Source organism: Dipodomys merriami, unplaced genomic scaffold (assembly GCF_024711535.1).
Source record: "Dipodomys merriami isolate MVZ:Mamm:240054 unplaced genomic scaffold, mDipMer1.0.p SCAF_11, whole genome shotgun sequence".
In the NCBI taxonomy this organism is placed as follows: domain Eukaryota; kingdom Metazoa; phylum Chordata; class Mammalia; order Rodentia; family Heteromyidae; genus Dipodomys; species Dipodomys merriami.
Window position 1 is genome coordinate 27,245,012 of NW_027202382.1, and position 17,586 is coordinate 27,262,597.

At 37.0% G+C, this 17,586-nt stretch overlaps 1 protein-coding gene across 2 annotated transcripts in view; it reads right to left on the reverse strand.

The window, feature by feature from the left end:
• The window catches only part of Svep1 (sushi, von Willebrand factor type A, EGF and pentraxin domain containing 1), a 162,338-nt gene that overhangs the window by 134,239 nt on the left and 10,513 nt on the right, over positions 1 to 17,586 (reverse strand). For both annotated transcript variants that reach the window (XM_070011444.1, XM_070011455.1), the window contains exon 2: positions 2,449 to 2,704. In XM_070011444.1, the coding sequence (XP_069867545.1) occupies positions 2,449 to 2,704 (256 nt within the window). The remainder of the gene's footprint in view (positions 1 to 2,448; positions 2,705 to 17,586) is intronic.

Sequence of the window (17,586 nt, forward strand, 5' to 3'; positions counted from 1 at the left end):
AACATCTTTTCTCATGCCTCTGATTTCCCACTGCTGCCTGATTCCGCCTAAATAGGAACGTATGTTATTTGCACTACTATACTCTGGGAATTCATTTCAGCCAGTGAAGTTATTTCAGTCTGGGACCTCATCATAAGTTCTTAAGGTCATGTGGGGTCAGGCAGAAATGAAGTACTTTCGAGAGGAATCTCCAGATGCAGCAGGAAGTAACACAGTCGGTTCTCCAGGTCATTCCCTTGGCTTCCAAACCGTCAGTGTTTCACTGTCTCTGTATGAGGTCAGGCAGGAGCAAGTAATCAGACTTCCAAAGTCCTGGTTCCAGTTAGGAGTAAAACCACAATCCTGACTGCTCCGTATGAGTGCTAATTATGAGCTACCAGCTTTAGAATAAATACTGAATCCTCTGTACTTATTTCATTAAAGGCCTAAAGAACTACATAATTTAATAAAACAGGAGTCAGGGCTATCTCTTGTTAGGTAAAGAAAGAACTTTCGGATTGAGGCATGTATGAAGTAAAGTATGCTAGGAATTTCACCCAAGCAGTGCTGTTTAGAAAGTATTTTAGTGAATTTGACTGATGCATGATGATCACTGAGGGAAACAATAAATCCATGTATCTGGTCCAAGTTGAAAAAAAAATCTTGTGTGTGTGTGTGTGTGTGTGTGTGTGTGTGTGTGTGTGTGTGTGTGTGTGTGTGTGTGTGTGTATGTATGTGTGCAAATGACAGCACTAGGGCTTGACCTCAGGGCTTACACTCTTGCTTGGCCTTTGGTTTTCCCCTCAAGGACAACCTTCTACCACCTGAGCCACAGCTCCACTGCTAGCTTTTTGCTAGTTAACTGGAAATGAGAGTCTCAAGGACTTTTCTGCTCAAGCTGGCTTCAAACGTCCATCTTCAGATCTCAGCCTCCTGAGTAGCTAAGATTACAGGCATGAGCACCCCGTGCCTGACTGAAGTTTAAAAAAAAAAATCTTAACCTGAATTCTAGTGCAAGATCCATGCTGCTAGGGACAAATATAAAGATCAGACAATAGAAGGAACACAAGTGGTTGAAAATCTATAACTGAATGCCTGTGAAAGAGATTGATGATGGTCTAAATTATAAAATAGCTCTCCGTATGTATTAAGATTGAAGAAAGACAGGGGAAAGGTAAAAGAAGACTCCAACATCAAAAGAAAGGCACCAATACCACCAGGAATCCTATTTAAAGTCCTACCTAATGAACTGCGGTGTGGGTGAATGGTCCACCACAGAGATTGCTAGGACCTAATCCTGAGACATTAGGCCACAATAGTCAGTAGAGCAACTTAGGGATCAAAATATGCCTAGATATCAAAACTTTAAGTCTTTAAGTCTGAGGTAAGAGCTGAGCAGAGGAATTATACTTAGTGAAGAAAGCTTTCAATCTGTAATCTATGTCTACTGAGAATGAACAGTCGGGAAGTCTTGACACCAGAACTGGGTATATCCCAATTGAAAGTCATCTTCAGAAAATAAAGAGGAGAAAACCTCAAGATTGTATCCTTTGATCTGATCATGCTTCCAGTTCATACAACTGACTTACTTCTTACCAACTCTGGAAACTCAACTAAAATGTTTGCTATAGCAAATGTAGTTCCTTTCAAAGCTCTGTACATGACAGTTACCTGAGCCCTTTCCTTTAAGGTCCTGGGTACTTCATTCTTGGACCAAGTTTCTTCAGGGCACAGGGTATCAGTCTGGAACTCAAACATGGTACCTGATGCTTTTGCTCATTGGCTAGCACTCTACCAACTGAGCCACACTTCCACCCTCAAAGGTGCCAGTCTTATATGACAGGAGAGAGGTAGGATTAGAAGTCCACTGGCTATACCACCTATAGCCCACACACCTATAACTCTATAATCCCATCTAGTAACACCTCCTAACCTAGTTGTAACCATCACTTTCCCTTGAGAAAAGGAGAAACAAAGGCAGTCCCGGTTACTGCGCTAGATAATAGGAAAACTGGTATAATTAAATAGTTGATTTAATCTTCCAAAAAAAACCCCTCCAACTATGTGGTATGTAGTATAATATTTTCCATTTCTTGAATGTTTATTTCATCTGTCCGGACAACTGCAAAAGATATCTAAGTCAAGGGTTCCCACTCTGTGGGTGGTCTCAAAACACACCTCAGTCCATTTAGTTCATTCTCCCAGTCCTGGAAAGGAGCAGGTTGATATTCTAGTAAATATATATATAACAGCTAGTAAGAAGCAAGGCAAAACAAATGCTCTTTCTGCAAAGGTCAGAAGATCATCTCTTGGAAGTTGTATCCTATGATACCCAAAGCACGCTCAGCCATCATGCTAAAGGAAGAACTTGTAAGAGCGTATGCTAATGTTCTTCCTGGAGTTTCAGGTAGTGAGAGAGAAGGAAACCCCCTTTAGAGGCACATTTGCTATACCATTAGGTTCCATTACCTTCATGCAATGCCCGGCGAGCTAAAGCCTCAAATTCTTCAAAACTATGGAGCAGGTAGCAGTGTTCCTCTTTGGGAGTAGAAGCCACGTCATTCAGTTCCCGGATGTTCCCCTGCCATATGCCGAAAGTGAAGATCTCCACTCCAGCATCTCGCAGCGATGCTGCAATGCGTCTTGGATCTCCACCATTGGAATAGCCGTCGGTAATGAGAAATATAACTTTCGTTGAGTTTTCTCTAGCATGTTGAAGAATTTGCTATGAAGACATGGGGAGAGTTGGTCTGAGTTTGCATTGTTAACCTCAGCACAGCTTCTTTCCTTCTCAGGAAAGGGAGGACTTAAGGAGCACCCCGATAATGGGCATTTCATCACAGTGAATTGAGAAATACTGACAGAAAAACAGAAGCAGGTACAGACTAGAGCCCACAGTGGTCTTTTTATAGAAACACAATAAACCCACAAAGCATTTAAAATGTGTCCTTTTAGCAAGGTAGGCCTGTGGCTCACACCTATAATCCTAGCTACTCAGGAGGCTGAGATCTGAGGATTGTGGCTAGGAAAGCCTGTAAGAATCTTATCTCCAGTTAACCACCAAAAAAGCTAGAAGTACAGCTGTGGCACAAGTAGTGGAGTACCAGCCTTGAGCAAAAAACACTAAGGGACAGTGCATCTGAGTACAAATTCTAGTACTGGCACAAAAAAAAAAGTATCACCATCACCATCTCTATGGTAGTTACCAATAAAGAACAATCAATACATATTCATAGGATATATTTTTAAGTTATACCTTATGGCTAAATGATCTTTTACTGATGATTAGGTTTAACAAATATGAACCAATCTGACTCCTATGCATCTATTTCCAAACATACTTCAACTGATCTATTATCTACCTATCAATATATCTGTTTATATATCTATATATTTATCTATCTATCTATCTATCCATCTAAAGCACTATATGAGCACATACCAATTGGAAGAAATCTTGACAACAGAATATATCTTTTCCAGAATTTGTAATGACTGACCTGCTTCCTATATTTGTTTTTCCATTGCTCCTTCAAAAATGTAGAACTGATTCAATACTTCAGTTTTTGGACCACCCAGGATAATCATTAAATCAGCTATTTTTGGCGGTATTCTATCCTTATGAGAAAACATTGATTCACTGAATCTGACATTTGAGCTTTATTATTTTAGGGCAAGTGGATTCTGTTTTACAATATTATATCTTGTTCCCTCTCTATAGATAATAGAGAAATATGAAGCTTTTCAAGTCAATAATCTATTTATTGTGTTGATGCTTTATAACATCAAACCATAGAGACACAAGAAGGCTAGCATTCTAATTCAATTTTCTGTTGTTTTTCATTAGAATTGAGAAAGAAAGGTATATATTCAGGGTATATATTCAGGCAAGTTGGAAGAAGGAACTCTTATTTATGAGGCAATAATTCAAGAAGCAATCATTTGTGGAAAGTAGACAAGAACAGCAATAATTGTACCTTGTACTTTACAGTAGTTAAAAGAAGATATTATTCAAAAAGTAATGTGTTCTGGCTAAAGCTGAATTTAAAGAAACTGGGTTTGAACTCAGGACTTCACATTTTCTAGGCTGTCACTTTGTTATTTAAGACATACTTTCAGTGATGTTTTTGCTGGCTTTTTTGTTTGTTTTTGTTTTTGGTGCTGGTCCTGGGGCTTGAACTCAGGGCCTGGGCTGTCCCTGAGATTCTTTTTCCCAAAGCTAATGCTCTACCACTTGAGCCACAGCTCCATTTCTAGCTTTTTCTGAATAGTTTTTATTGGAGATAAAGAGTTTCATGGACTTTTCCTGCCCAAGCTAGCTTTGAACTGTGATCCTCAGATCTCAGCACCTGGCCTTTTCTGGTTATTTTTGAGATACAGTCTTGTGTACTTTCCAGTTTATACTGACCTTGAACCATAATACTCCCTCTCCCTGCCACCCAAGTGGCTACAATTACAGGAATGAGCCTCCAGCTTTTGGCTTCAGTACAATACTCTGAATAGCTCCTAGCATAAGGTGTATGTTCATAAATATTTATTCACTGAATAAATTATTGAATGAGTGGATGGGGGAACTCTAGGATCCTCTAGGGGAGAGTCACTTCAGCAAGTTGATACTGATTGAGTAGTAGGAAGGTTAGTATCCATACTTGGGTGCTGTTTTAAATAGCTTTGTGATTAGATAAAATTTCCTTTTTTGTGATTTTATTGTTCTTCTGAAACAAGCAAATCTCCTATGAGAATACTAATATTAACTCACTCCAATCTCATGCCTCACCAGCCAGATGGTGTTTTGTGTTAAATCTGTTCTCTTTCTCTTCTTTTAGAGAACTTGTGAGCATTTACAGGAATCATTAGGTCTGTTGGCAAGACAATATATTAAAGCCGAAAACTGCACTGTAATAGCAGGACCAGTAGTCCAAGCAAAGAATTAACACAAGATCTGGAGTTTAGAATGTACATTAAAGACAGAGGAGGGAAGGATGATTTACTGAAAACTATTTTAACCCTCCTCCAGCTGTGTGCTTCACCATGCTGAAATAGAAAACAGTTCAATAAAAAGCATTGTTCCTAGGGATGGAACTGGAGATTTATGAAGGAAATAGATGAGCGAGGCTGCTTGTGGAATGTGGTAGAGTGCTGGCGCTTCCCTCAAGTGTTTCTGAAAGAGTTTACATCATCTGCCCTTGGTGAGCCATTCCAGAAACAGAATTTTGGGTCCAGAATATTGAATGAGGCAAACCATTTGCTGCCAAAGAAAAACTCAACATGGATTCTGTCATGGCAAAAGGTTATCACCATCTGGATTCTATCAAGCCTCTGATTAGCTTGTATAAATATCTGGCAGGGAAATAAGCTTCTCGGGTCCAGCCATAGTCATCAGAATGATAAAAATGTAGGGTTGTGTAACATCTTTCTAACAACCAAGATCCATCACTGTTACACAAGACTGCACTCCTACCCCAGACCCCAAGGCGGCCTACAACAGAGGTATTTTTTTAAATGGTCTTGAAAGAAATAGAACACTCACAACATATCTGAAATCAGAGCAATATTTGCTCTTGAGCTTCATTAATTAAACTACACGCAGGTATAATATTAACTGTGATAGAGCCTTAGCTAGAATTGCCCTTGGAGACCAGCCTAGAGTAAGGATGACTAACATGAGAAGGTAAATTTGTTATCCTTTAAAGAATTTGACACAATGGACGCATACTCACTGTGATTGTGTCACAGCCATTCTAGTCCAAGGAGCAGAAAATTAGTAAAGTCAGCCAGTTTTTCAATTTGTTTCTATATTATTCTTAGGAAACATGAAGTTCAACTTGTTTCTGCATTCTTAGGGAACATGAAGTTCAAACAAGAGACTCTAAGTTTTTTACTCTTATACTTTTATACTTTCTCCATCCTTCACATTTTAAATTTTCACCAACTTGGAAAAAAATTATATTAAGTGAAGACAGACAGACCCAAAGAAACAAAGGTTGCGTGGTTTCCCTCTCTGGTGGTAGCTAGAATGAGCAAATAGCTACAAATGAATTAACTGAAGTATAGCAGACTATGGAGAGCTCAAACAGTGTAATTTTTTACAAAGACCAAGTCAAAGCCTAACAAAATAAGCACCAGGAAATAGGTACTTGCAAGAGGAGTGGGTGAGAGGGGTAGACAGTAAAGGGGTGAGGGAGAATGGAGTCGAGAATTCATTGTATACACCATAGTAATTTAAAAGAGGAAGGGAAGAGGGAAGGTGTGGGGGAATGCTGAGGGGGTGACACTGATGCAGATGCATTGGATTCATCAACTGCTTTGTTAAATGGCACTCCTCTGCACAACTACTTAAAGACAATTAAAAAATTTAAATTCACCAAGCCTTTTCTGTTGTTTAATATTTTTACTTAGAATACTCTGACATTCTTTAGCTCAAGGGATGCTTATTGCTTTGCAGTTTTGAGTATTATTTGCAGGAAATGTTAAGTTGTTCTGTTGGTTTATCATTTTCTGCATTTTGTATATTCTAGTCATTTATTTTTACATTATATGCTCAAAGAAGCCGTATTGGGTTGGGGGATTTTCCTCATCTGTGACCAAGGACATAGATCCAGTCAAAGAGCTTACAGCAAACAATAAACAGCTGGGTAACATAGGTGTCAGAATTTGTACCTGTCACATTTGCCATTACGATTGTGAAAACAAGCTGATAACCTAGCCAAGTGATCAGTGAAAGTACACAAAGACACACACTGTGTTTGAATAAATACAGTAGGTATTGTAGTGACATTGACACGATTTGATGCACATGTAGCACTTCAGTCTATTGCAACTGAAGAAGTAATCATTTTGTTTAAATCTAATTAAGTGTCGGCAGACAAATGTGGCTAGTGGCTGCAGTATTGGACAGTCAGGTATGATAGCCAGATCTTCATTCTGAGATGCACAAGAAAAGGACACTAAATGTCTACCATTTCTGCTTTTCTAATGAATAAAAATTAGGAATAAATACAATTCAAATGATAAATTATCTATTTTAAAACAATGGGAACCGTGCTTAGTTACAAAAACCCAGCAGATTTCCTAAGTAAGGAATAAATCAGTGTAAGTATCTTCATAATTATTTAAGTACCCTTTCAAAAATTTAGTCAAAACAATAAGACCTAACTAACCACCATAAAAAGTTGCTTTTCGTTTTGTTTCTTTTTGCTATACTCGCGTTTGAACTCAGAGCACTGCACTTGCTAGACAAACACATTGACACTTGAGTCACAGTCTAAGACCTTTTAGCTTTCATAACATTGGGGCTTCTCTCTTTGCCTGAGACTGGCTTGGATTGCGATCCTCCTTTTGACACTTAGCATGCAGCTGGGATTGCTAGTGCCCTGGGATAACAGTATTCAGCTTTTTATTTGCTGAGAGGGGAACCTCAGAAACTTTATTTTTTATTTCATCTATTTTTGTTTTATTACCTTATTTGCCTAGGATGTGATCCTCCCTATCTTAGGCTCTGGAGTAGCTAGGATTACAGGTATGAGCCACCACCCCCAACTTAGAATTTGTCCTCATGGTTTCTGTTCCCTCTAAAATAATTCAGAACTAGAAAGCAAGGAACGAATTGGAAAATATGTATACTATATTTTTAACAATATGAATGATTTTAAAATATAAAGAGCTTTAAAGAGTTCTAAGTAGAAAGAAAAAGAAAAAGAACAGAAGCATAGGTGAGTGTCCTGGCCAAACAAAATATAGGTTAAAAAAAAGAGAAAGAGCAAATACAGAAATGTTTAACTTCATAAATCTAAAAATAATGCAAATTAAGTACTGGCAACACCATTTTTTAACTTTTCAAATAGCTATAGCTATTTAAAAATTTTTAAATTGCAAAATACGTGGGGAAGCAGAGACTTCTGTGGGAAATGTCACTTGGACCGGTCATATTTGGAGTATATTATGACAAAGGGCTCAAAGTCTTAAACATTTCCTGTCATTTGAACTTAAGTGCTACTGATAAGAGTGTCAAGGAAATAGCCATAGATACATACACAAAAATGACCTGATGATGCATATGCCAGAATAATTTGCAACAATAAAAGAACAAAAAAAGGATGAAATTCCAACAAGAGGACCCTAAGTAAATTATAGGGCAATCGTGTAATATTACTACAATGACATTGTTAAATGATACTAAATTGAAGAAGTGAATAAGTAAACACAATGATTGTGTGTGTGTGCCTGTGCCAGTCCTAGGGCTTGAACTCTAGGCCTTGTGCTCTTGCTTGGCTTTTTCTGCGTAAGGCTGGGACTTAGCCTCAATGCTTCTTCCAGCTTATTGCTGATTAATTCTAATTATCTAATTATCTCTAATAATCTAATTATCTCTAGATAGGAGTCTCTTGGATTTTTTTTCCTGGGCTGGCTTTGCACTTCAATTCTCAGATCTTAGCCTCTTGAGTAGCTAGTATTATAAACACAGTCACAAGTGCCCTGCAAATTTTATTACATATATCTACATCAGTGTGCACATAAATGTGAATGCATTATACATGTGTATATGTGGCTGACAGTATGTACATCAACGTGTTGACTGTCTTCTGGTGATATAGCAAGGGAATTTTGACTTACTTATAAATTTCCTCTTTCTCCTTTCCTCTGTGCTTTTCCTGGGAAATGTCATGTGAACTCAGGACAGAAGTCTCATTGCTAGGTTAATGGCTCCTAAATCCACAACAAACACATACTCTTAAGTATATGCTGTACCATTGGTCCAGAGAGTATTGATAAGTGACCTCTCAAACTCAATATATCTACTCCATGCACAAATAAAGATTCTCTCTCCTTGCCTGCATGATTTGTCGAATGTGGTCCCACAATCCACCTACCTTAAAGCCTAAAACCTAAGACTGATCTACAATGTCTTCTGTTTTATCTGCCCAGGCTAACTTTGAGTCTCAATCCTCAGATCTCAGCTGTGAGTAGCCAGGATTACATCAGCTGGTGTTTTGGACTTGCATTACTTTCCTTTCTATCAACAAAATAAAGTCTAAACAACTCTTTGTATCTTTTTATTGTCTAACCCTAGTACTTCCAGCCACATCTCTTATCACACTGTCTCCAATTTCCTTTCTCAAGCCACCTTTTCACTCTACTGTGGTTACATCAGTCTATTTGGAGATTCTGGAACACACAATGCTTTCCGTGCTTACAAATTTTTTAGTAACACACACATACTCTCTCTTTAATATTTCTACTCCATCATTTACTAGATCTTCAAAATTTGAGCTAAAGTTCATCTCCTCTTTGGTACTTTCTCAGATTCTTTTGTTTTAGGTAAAAATAATGTACCTCACTACCATCACACATCTAATATTTCTTGGTCCACATTTATAGTTAATACTTTTAAAGCTTTTTCTATTCCAAAATAGATTGTCAGGTATTCCATGGCAAGGAGATTAAAATTTATATTCTTCCACTCTTGGTGATGAGAACATTAACTATGAAACTACTGAATTAACAGATAAAATTGTAAATGCTGTAATTTTTTGTTAGCCATATATCTAATAGAGAGAATTAAATAAATAAACACTAGTCCAAGAAATGTTATAGTAAATCCTGTTCTCAAGAAATGAAAACCGTGATAAATATCATCTTTCAACTTATTTTACCCAGTCCATACTTCATCTTTACTATATATTAGACCCTACCCTATCATTATCTATGTTAACTTGATGACATAAAAGAAATATTAACCAAAAACAAACTAAACTAAAACAATGTCCCAAGTGTAACAGGAAAGAGAATTGTGCAGACATTGAACTTTCATATTCATCTTGCAATTTCAAATGAATCATGTTTTAGCATGTCTCATTTATTTTAAGTATTTACTCAGGCTTCATAGACTAAAATTCTAGAAAAGGAACAAATGTTGGCTTGAGTATCCTTTAGGCTATTTATGACAGTCTAGCCAAATCAGAGAAGAACCAGAAGGTCAAAAAAGACCTTAGTCTCAGATTTATGGTAGCATAGTTCTTCCACCCACATACATGCTTTAGTTATTAAACATGGACACAAATCATGTTGAAATGGGCCCATGGGGGACAGTATATCAAATTGAAAAACAGTGTGTACAAGAGTTGATGAGTAGCAGGCATAATCCAGACTGTCAAAGACAGCAGAACAAACACGCAAAGACCAAACAAGTTTCTAGTCATGCCAACTTCGAACTTGCATTCTGAACACACAGGGGAAATCAAGAAAATCTGACTAGCAAAAGTAAAGTCATTAGAATTCGAAAGAAAAATGAGAGGCTACATGACATTTCTCTCTAAAGAGAACTACTAATTTATTCAGATAAAATCAAACTGTGTTCTTATTATTGTTATGAATAACTGTAAGATAATTTCAGTTGACATATAAATCGCCTGTACAATATGACCACGTAACACTCAACTGCAATAGTCAAAAGGTATAAAACTTATTTTTGTGCTTCCCATGAAGAAGACCAAGGAGAAAGTAAGATAATCTCAAATGGTACAACTATTTGGTATTTGGGCATCCATACATAATTTTACAAGTAAATTGGGCAACAGATAAGTACTTTCTTGCTATAATAAATAGCTATCAGGAAGCCAATGGCCAAAATCATGCTTGATCTTTTAGTCCAAGTACCAGGCAAGAAGGACCCATCCCTTTAGTGTGTGACTACAATGAAACATGGCAAGAAACCAAGTGATAAAAAATTGATCATGTATCACATAAAAGAAGCCAATTACGAAAAATGGAGAGTTAAGAAAGATTTATGTACAAGAATAACTGCCATATTTTATCATAAGAAGTAACTTTAATAGATTTTAAAAGTTACTATGGGCTGGGAATGGGAGCTTGGTGGTAGAACTCTTGTCTAGTATGTGCAAGGGCCTGAGTTAAAGACCCAGGACCAACACATACACACACACACACACACACACACACATACACACACACACAATTAAATTATAAAATATTTCTCCTAAATATTATATATAACATTACAGTCTATATAATGATTACACAGGCTATACAATCACTATTATGAGTTATATTTTTTGTCTTACCTAAAGCTATTAATAACATATTATTTCCACAACCAGAAAAGAAGCAAAAATATTTTCAACACTTGCAAACAGTACTTAGTGAAGAATTTCATGGTTATCCTTGAATTTATTTGCAGTTTTAAGATTTTAAAAAACTTACAAAGAATTTCTTAATCACACAAAAAAAGTCTATAAGGACTGGATAATCACTTAATTGGTTTAACCAAAGTGGAAGATTTGCTGGAAGTACTTAGAAATATCTTTTCCAACCCAAGATCAGAGAGAATGGAGCCTCAAACAAGACGGAAACACGGAGTCACTGTGAATCCTAGCTTTCTGCAAACTTCCATTTATTTTCTTTTGGGATTAGGCAGTAGGTTATCTCAGCTTCTCTCTGCACATCTTCTTGCACATTCCTTACATTGATGGGATTTCTACAGCTCTGTACACAGTCCTAAATTCTATATTTCTCTACTTCCAGATAGCTAAACAATATATGCATATATATAAATAATCAAATGAATAAAGTAGTTTAGGAAAGGGTGAATTCCTTGTGATGCAACTCCTTCGAACTGCGAGTTTAACTAAATGAATTCCAAGATGCTGAAACATGTTTTGTGTGGGGAGGGGGCTCTTACAGTTGGAGGGACAATGGAAAGAGGAATAGTGGGCAATGCAGTCATAATAATGCTCATATATAAAAATGGAATGAGGTAACTTGAGGAGATAATTTAAGAAAAAGAAATTAAAGAACAACTACAGCTACTCTCTCTTCCTAATTCAAATTCTAGGAAAAAGATTTATAAAGGCTTTATCTCAACCTCTTGATTGGTACCTCAGTCTAAACAGAGGAAGAGACAACCTCCCTGGGTGGTCCAGAGAGAGGAAAGAAGTGATGTGACTTAACATGTACTGCCAAAGATATGAGCTATAAAAAAACTAAAATGGATTTAATGCTACCCTTAGAATTCTGGTCGAAAAATTGATTTGGAGAAATATCAGGTCAAATTGTCTTTCCAAAAGAGCATCTAATACTAGGGAACATGGTAAGCTCAAGTATCAAATATTTCTGAAAAAAGTAGGACAACGTTATTTATGACTCAAAAGTCATTAGCAGTGATGTCTTTTTTGTGAGATATTTTAATAACCATGAAGAAAAAATTAAAGACATAATCTAACCATTATATTGAAACAATTTGGGCATCAGTTAATAGAACTTTGGAAGATTTCAAAAAGCCAGTGTATTTCAAATCAAATCTACTAAAATGTAGAGAAATAAAAGGGTTCAGGGAAGATCTTAAGTTCATGAACTTACTGTGTACTTTATTTGGAATAATTATGCTAAATTTACCAAGCCCACATTTAATTTATGACAATGATTAGCATTCCAAATAAATGGCATTTGGAAATTTTTCTTCATTTTCTTTTTTGTTTGAATAATCACACCAAGCAACCATTTTAGAGCTAAAGATTCTGTGTTTATCTCTCAAAAAAATTGGAAGTAAACACTAAACAATTTAGGGTTCAGTTTTATTAGTAGATTAGAAGATTTATTACATGTTGAGCCTCTCTAATCTGAAAATGGAAAATACAAAATGCTACAAAATATGTGACTTGTTGAACATGCATTTGGTGTCAGGGTGGAAAATTCCAACAATAAAACTTGGTTTTAAGCACATATTAATTAAAATTATTACACAGAATTGTCTTCAGATAATTCTAAAGTGTATATTAAATATAAAAATTTCATGTTTATGTTTGGGTTGTATCCATAAGGTATCTCATTATATACATGCAAATATTGTATTGTATATAAAATTATGTGTATATGCATTGTGTATGAACAGTTCCCAAACATCTGAAATTCTAAATACTTCTGGTTCCATGAAGTTGAATAAGAGATTTTCAAAATGCTTTTATATGAATTTTAATTGTTTATCTATAACTATAGTAGTACCTACATTCATCATAATTCAAATGTGTTGGATTTTAAACATATGTTGTGTAGTGTCATTTTGGGTAGATTAATGTGCATTAGACATGTAAACAAATCTAGTTCAATGCCTACAATATTTATGAAAGAGTTTTCTAAACATGATAATCATGCAATTAATTGCTAAAACAAGTTTTTTTCCCCCTCTTAAACCCAAAGAAACTACTAAAATAGTCAATGAGGATTTTGTTTGTTTGGAAAATGGGATAGCATCTGAAACAAACAAAAAAAAAACAGAATGATTATGATGCAGAGAACATTGAGTAACCCTAGTTAAGATAAATTGAACTTAGTTGGAAGACCAAAGATTTGGCATATAAATTTATAAATTTAAGTGTAGGCTTAGAACACCCAGGATTAAAAATACTGGGTTTTGCTCAAGGCCCATTTTTTTTTAATGAAGGGTATAAGTTAGGATTGACCTCCAACTATGTAAATCTAAGATTTCAGAAAACTATATCAATGAAAATGACAGAGACAGATACTCTGCAAGTAGAAGATATGATCACTATGGCCTCTGCAGTGACTCGTGGATACGTTTGTTAAGGGGCTGATGTTGACTGATGGAGTTATATAGTTCATGGAACTAAGCTCTGAGAAGCAATTATCCAGAATGCAAGAGAAAGATGTGGTGGGAAATAAGAAAGCCCACTGAGGATTGCCTCATTAGAGAATAACCATCTACATTACAAAAAAAAAAGTTTACTCCTCTTAAGTTTTGTGTCTGCTCCGATCCACCTTCTGTCATCCACACATGCCAATTCCACTTATGGCTGTCCTTTCTTGCCTTAAGACTTTTCAATGAAATTCACTGCAAAGTATGTATCTGTGCATTTTTGTATGGTGTTAAGAATGTTGACTTTGTTTCAGACCTTTTCAACACTGCACAGAATAACCTCAATCCTTCTTTCGATGTCCTTTGTCCAAGGAGGATAATAATATAATGCAGAAAGATTCCCCCCATCAGTAAGTGCTCTGACTCCCAGGCAAATAGGCATCACTCATCATTACATATGACTTGGTTAAGAAATTTTAATGGGCTGCCAGAATGTATCTCTCAGGCAGAGAAGTCAAGCACAATTCAGATCTGTGACCCAGGAATCATGCCTATGGAAGATAAGGTAAGATAAGGTAAGGCAAGAGATTGGGAGAAATTGTGACTCTCTAAATCAATGGCTATGCAACTCTATCTTAGCAATAAGGATTTGGTAATGCCCTGGGCAGAGAAGTGAGAAAATGACTACTTGAAGATTCCCCGCATGGCTAAGAGCAGTACTGATGAGTATATGGAGATGAGGTGTGCCCTCAGAAACCCAGTGCGTGCAGACTCTCTCTGGCTCCTTTTCAGAGGGGCTGTAGGGTTTACTTCCTTGACCATATTTTAGGAAAAGAAGTGGCGGCACTTAAACCTGACTGGCATTTTCCCCAACATTTTCTTTTTTTCTTCTTTTTCTTATTTATTTATTTATTATTGTAAAATAATGTACAGAGGGGTTACAATTACATAGGCAAGATCATGAGTACATTTCTCATCAAGCATTGTAGCCTCCTCCTTTGTTTCCCCTTCCCATCCCTTCCTATCCCATCCTCCCCCCACCTCCCCACCAAATCCTCCTCCCTCCCCCCCACCAAAGTTGTAAAGTTCATTTTTCCACATAACGACTTGTACACCTCATTGTTGCAATGGATCCACCTGTATCCCTATTTAAATGATTGTTTTTTCCCTTCCCCTCCACAAATTATACCGACATCAAATACAGTGAAAGCAGGGGTTATACCGTGGGGGAGGGACATACAAAGCAACAAAGAAATAATCTTATAAATGTGTTAGAAACAATCACCTGAAAGAAAAAAAAACATTTGAATACATATCTTAGGGTTCATTTCTCTAATATCAGCTTATCTGATCTTTTCTGCTTGACTCAGACATATACTAGTTATTGCAAATAAGCAAAACCATGGGACCTAAGATTCTTTGGGCCTGGCTTACTTCACTTAATACATGTTTTCCAAGTCTTCCCACTTCCTAACAAATGGGGCAATGTCATTCTTTCTGATGGAGGCATAGAATTCCATTGTGTATATATACCACATTTTCTTGATCCATTCATCTACTGAGGGGCATCTGGGTTGGTTCCATATCTTAGCTATTCCCCAACATTTTCTATTGCTCCCACAGGAAAATGATCTGAATGGTGAATTAAAGTTCTCCTAGCATTAAAAAATTCCAGCATCCACTGAAAATCCCATTGAAAAGTAGTACCGGGATCGTTTTAGTTATTTATAATAGGATAGAAAACAGAGAAACACAAGATCATTCTTGATACAAAAATTCAATATGCTGAAGATCTGTCTGTCCAAGAACTCTAAGGTGAATACTATTTTCTAGGTACTGTAGGAGATACACAGTCAAATAAGATGTGATTTCTGTCCTCACCAAACAAAAGGAAAACAAGTACTACAAAAAATTAGGTGTTAGGTACTCTATCTCTATAATTTTATTATGTAATAGGGTATTTCACCCACATTTTAAGAAAATACCAACTACATACTTGATATGATACTGTTGGGACCTCAGCCACTGGGAATTGAACCTACAACCTTGCACAAACTAGGTAAATATCTACCACTTGATCCATGGACTAGGGGCATGGGACTAGGGACTAGTCCCTTTAGCTTTTAGGTTTTTTTTTTAGATAGGGTCTCAAATTAATGGTGCCTCTGCTAGCCTTCTACTATCCACCTTCCAAATAGCTGGGATTACCCACCGTACCTAGACCTATGACTTCTACTGGTGGAGTTTTCTTGCTTAGTGAATCACACAGTAATTCAAGTAAAACCATTTTCTATGGTTCTCCTTCACCACGGGGAAGTCCTACATCCTCGCTTCATGTGAGGTTACAGTTCCTCTTAGTTTCTTTCTATCTGAAATCAAGGTCCTGATGGTGCCCTCACCCATTTTCCAGACTTCCCAGGCCAGCAGCTACTTCTCTTTGCTTGAGAGCTTTCTTACAGATCTAGAGAATGCTCTGCCCACTTGCAGGGGATGTGGAAATGACATAGAATTAACAGTCTCCAGGGAACAACTCTCTACAATGCCACAACCCCACCACAGTGCGGTGGTCTATAAAAACCTGAGATCCCTCACCTTTTGGAGGTGATACTTGTTGTAGGATTGGAATTCTACATTGGCTTTCAGTGTTCTCTAGTGGAACTGAAGACCAACTATCTTCTATCTTATAATGAGCTTTTTCCTTCCCTTGTCTCACTTCCTTACTCTCCTATCAATACTTATTTGGTTCATCTCCCAGGTGATCTTCTTCTTATACTCAGACATTCTTTCCAGGTTATATTTCTAGTAAAACTTAAATGGTCATTGTTTCTACAATGCTTCTTTCTCCAGTAAATAGATATGGGGCAAAATCAAGTCTTCTGCCCAAGCAGATTTCCAACCAATAGTAAAACCCCAATTCCAGTCTCCATCCAGCTGGTGGAAGGGGCAAGCAAAACATGAGGATAACAACATTTTTCCTTCCCAAGATGCCATCCTTTCTGTTTCTCTGTTTCTCTCTTGCTCCTAAGTTCTCTGCTTATAGGAACCAGAGAAAGATGCTGGACAGGGGTGGTGGTGACTGATTTTGCAGGTCTAGGCCTGCACAGTATCCATGAATTCAGAGGAATGTATCCTTCTCAAATGTTGGTTGTTCTCCCTAACCTGTGGGATGATTCTTACTCTTTAATGAGAGTCCTGGGCCTTAGAGACAAACCTGAGCCAACAGAAAAAAAAATCTCACATAACATCCGTTACAGATGCTTACTTAAAAATACAGATTTTTTTTTTGTTAATTAGATTTGGCTATGTACAAATAGGCTAAACTTTGGTGTCCATTTACCAAAAAATTCCAGCAATAAATTCCTGACATCATCACTTTTGGAGCAACATTTAAAAGCTACACATGTATATTTGGAAGGAAAATATGACTAAAAAGAGAAACATCTTGGCTAAGAAAGAATGCTGTGAGAAGCACAAACAAGTGAAATTTGCTTAATTTCTATCACAGTCCATTTCAGATATATCTGAAAAGATAGCGCATATGAAACATATAAAGACTAAATTTGATGAAGCCTTATGGTGAAGCTATGGCTAAATTGATGTAGATCAATATGAACAAGCCAAGTTAGAAGAGATAGATACCCATACCAAAACACCCCATCAAACAACAGTGGGGCCATGGCTGGTCTCTTTCCAGTGACAATGAGAAAGAATACGGCCTTTTAACTGCACAGCACAAAAGTCACAATGAAAAATGAAGCTTGAGGGTTAGGAAAGAGAATTAACTGTGGCAAATGGATCCTTTGAGGCAATGACTTTATTTACATGGAATAACACTGGGTGTTGGAAGACGTCTTTCTCCTTTGGAAATGTTCTGTGATGTGTATTATCAGTGAGAATAACAGAGACTGACAGAGCAATGGGGTCACTGCCCCCTGTCCATTTGTGACAAACCCAGGAGGGCCACCATCTCCTGACCTCTCAGCAAGGGGGTGGAGTCA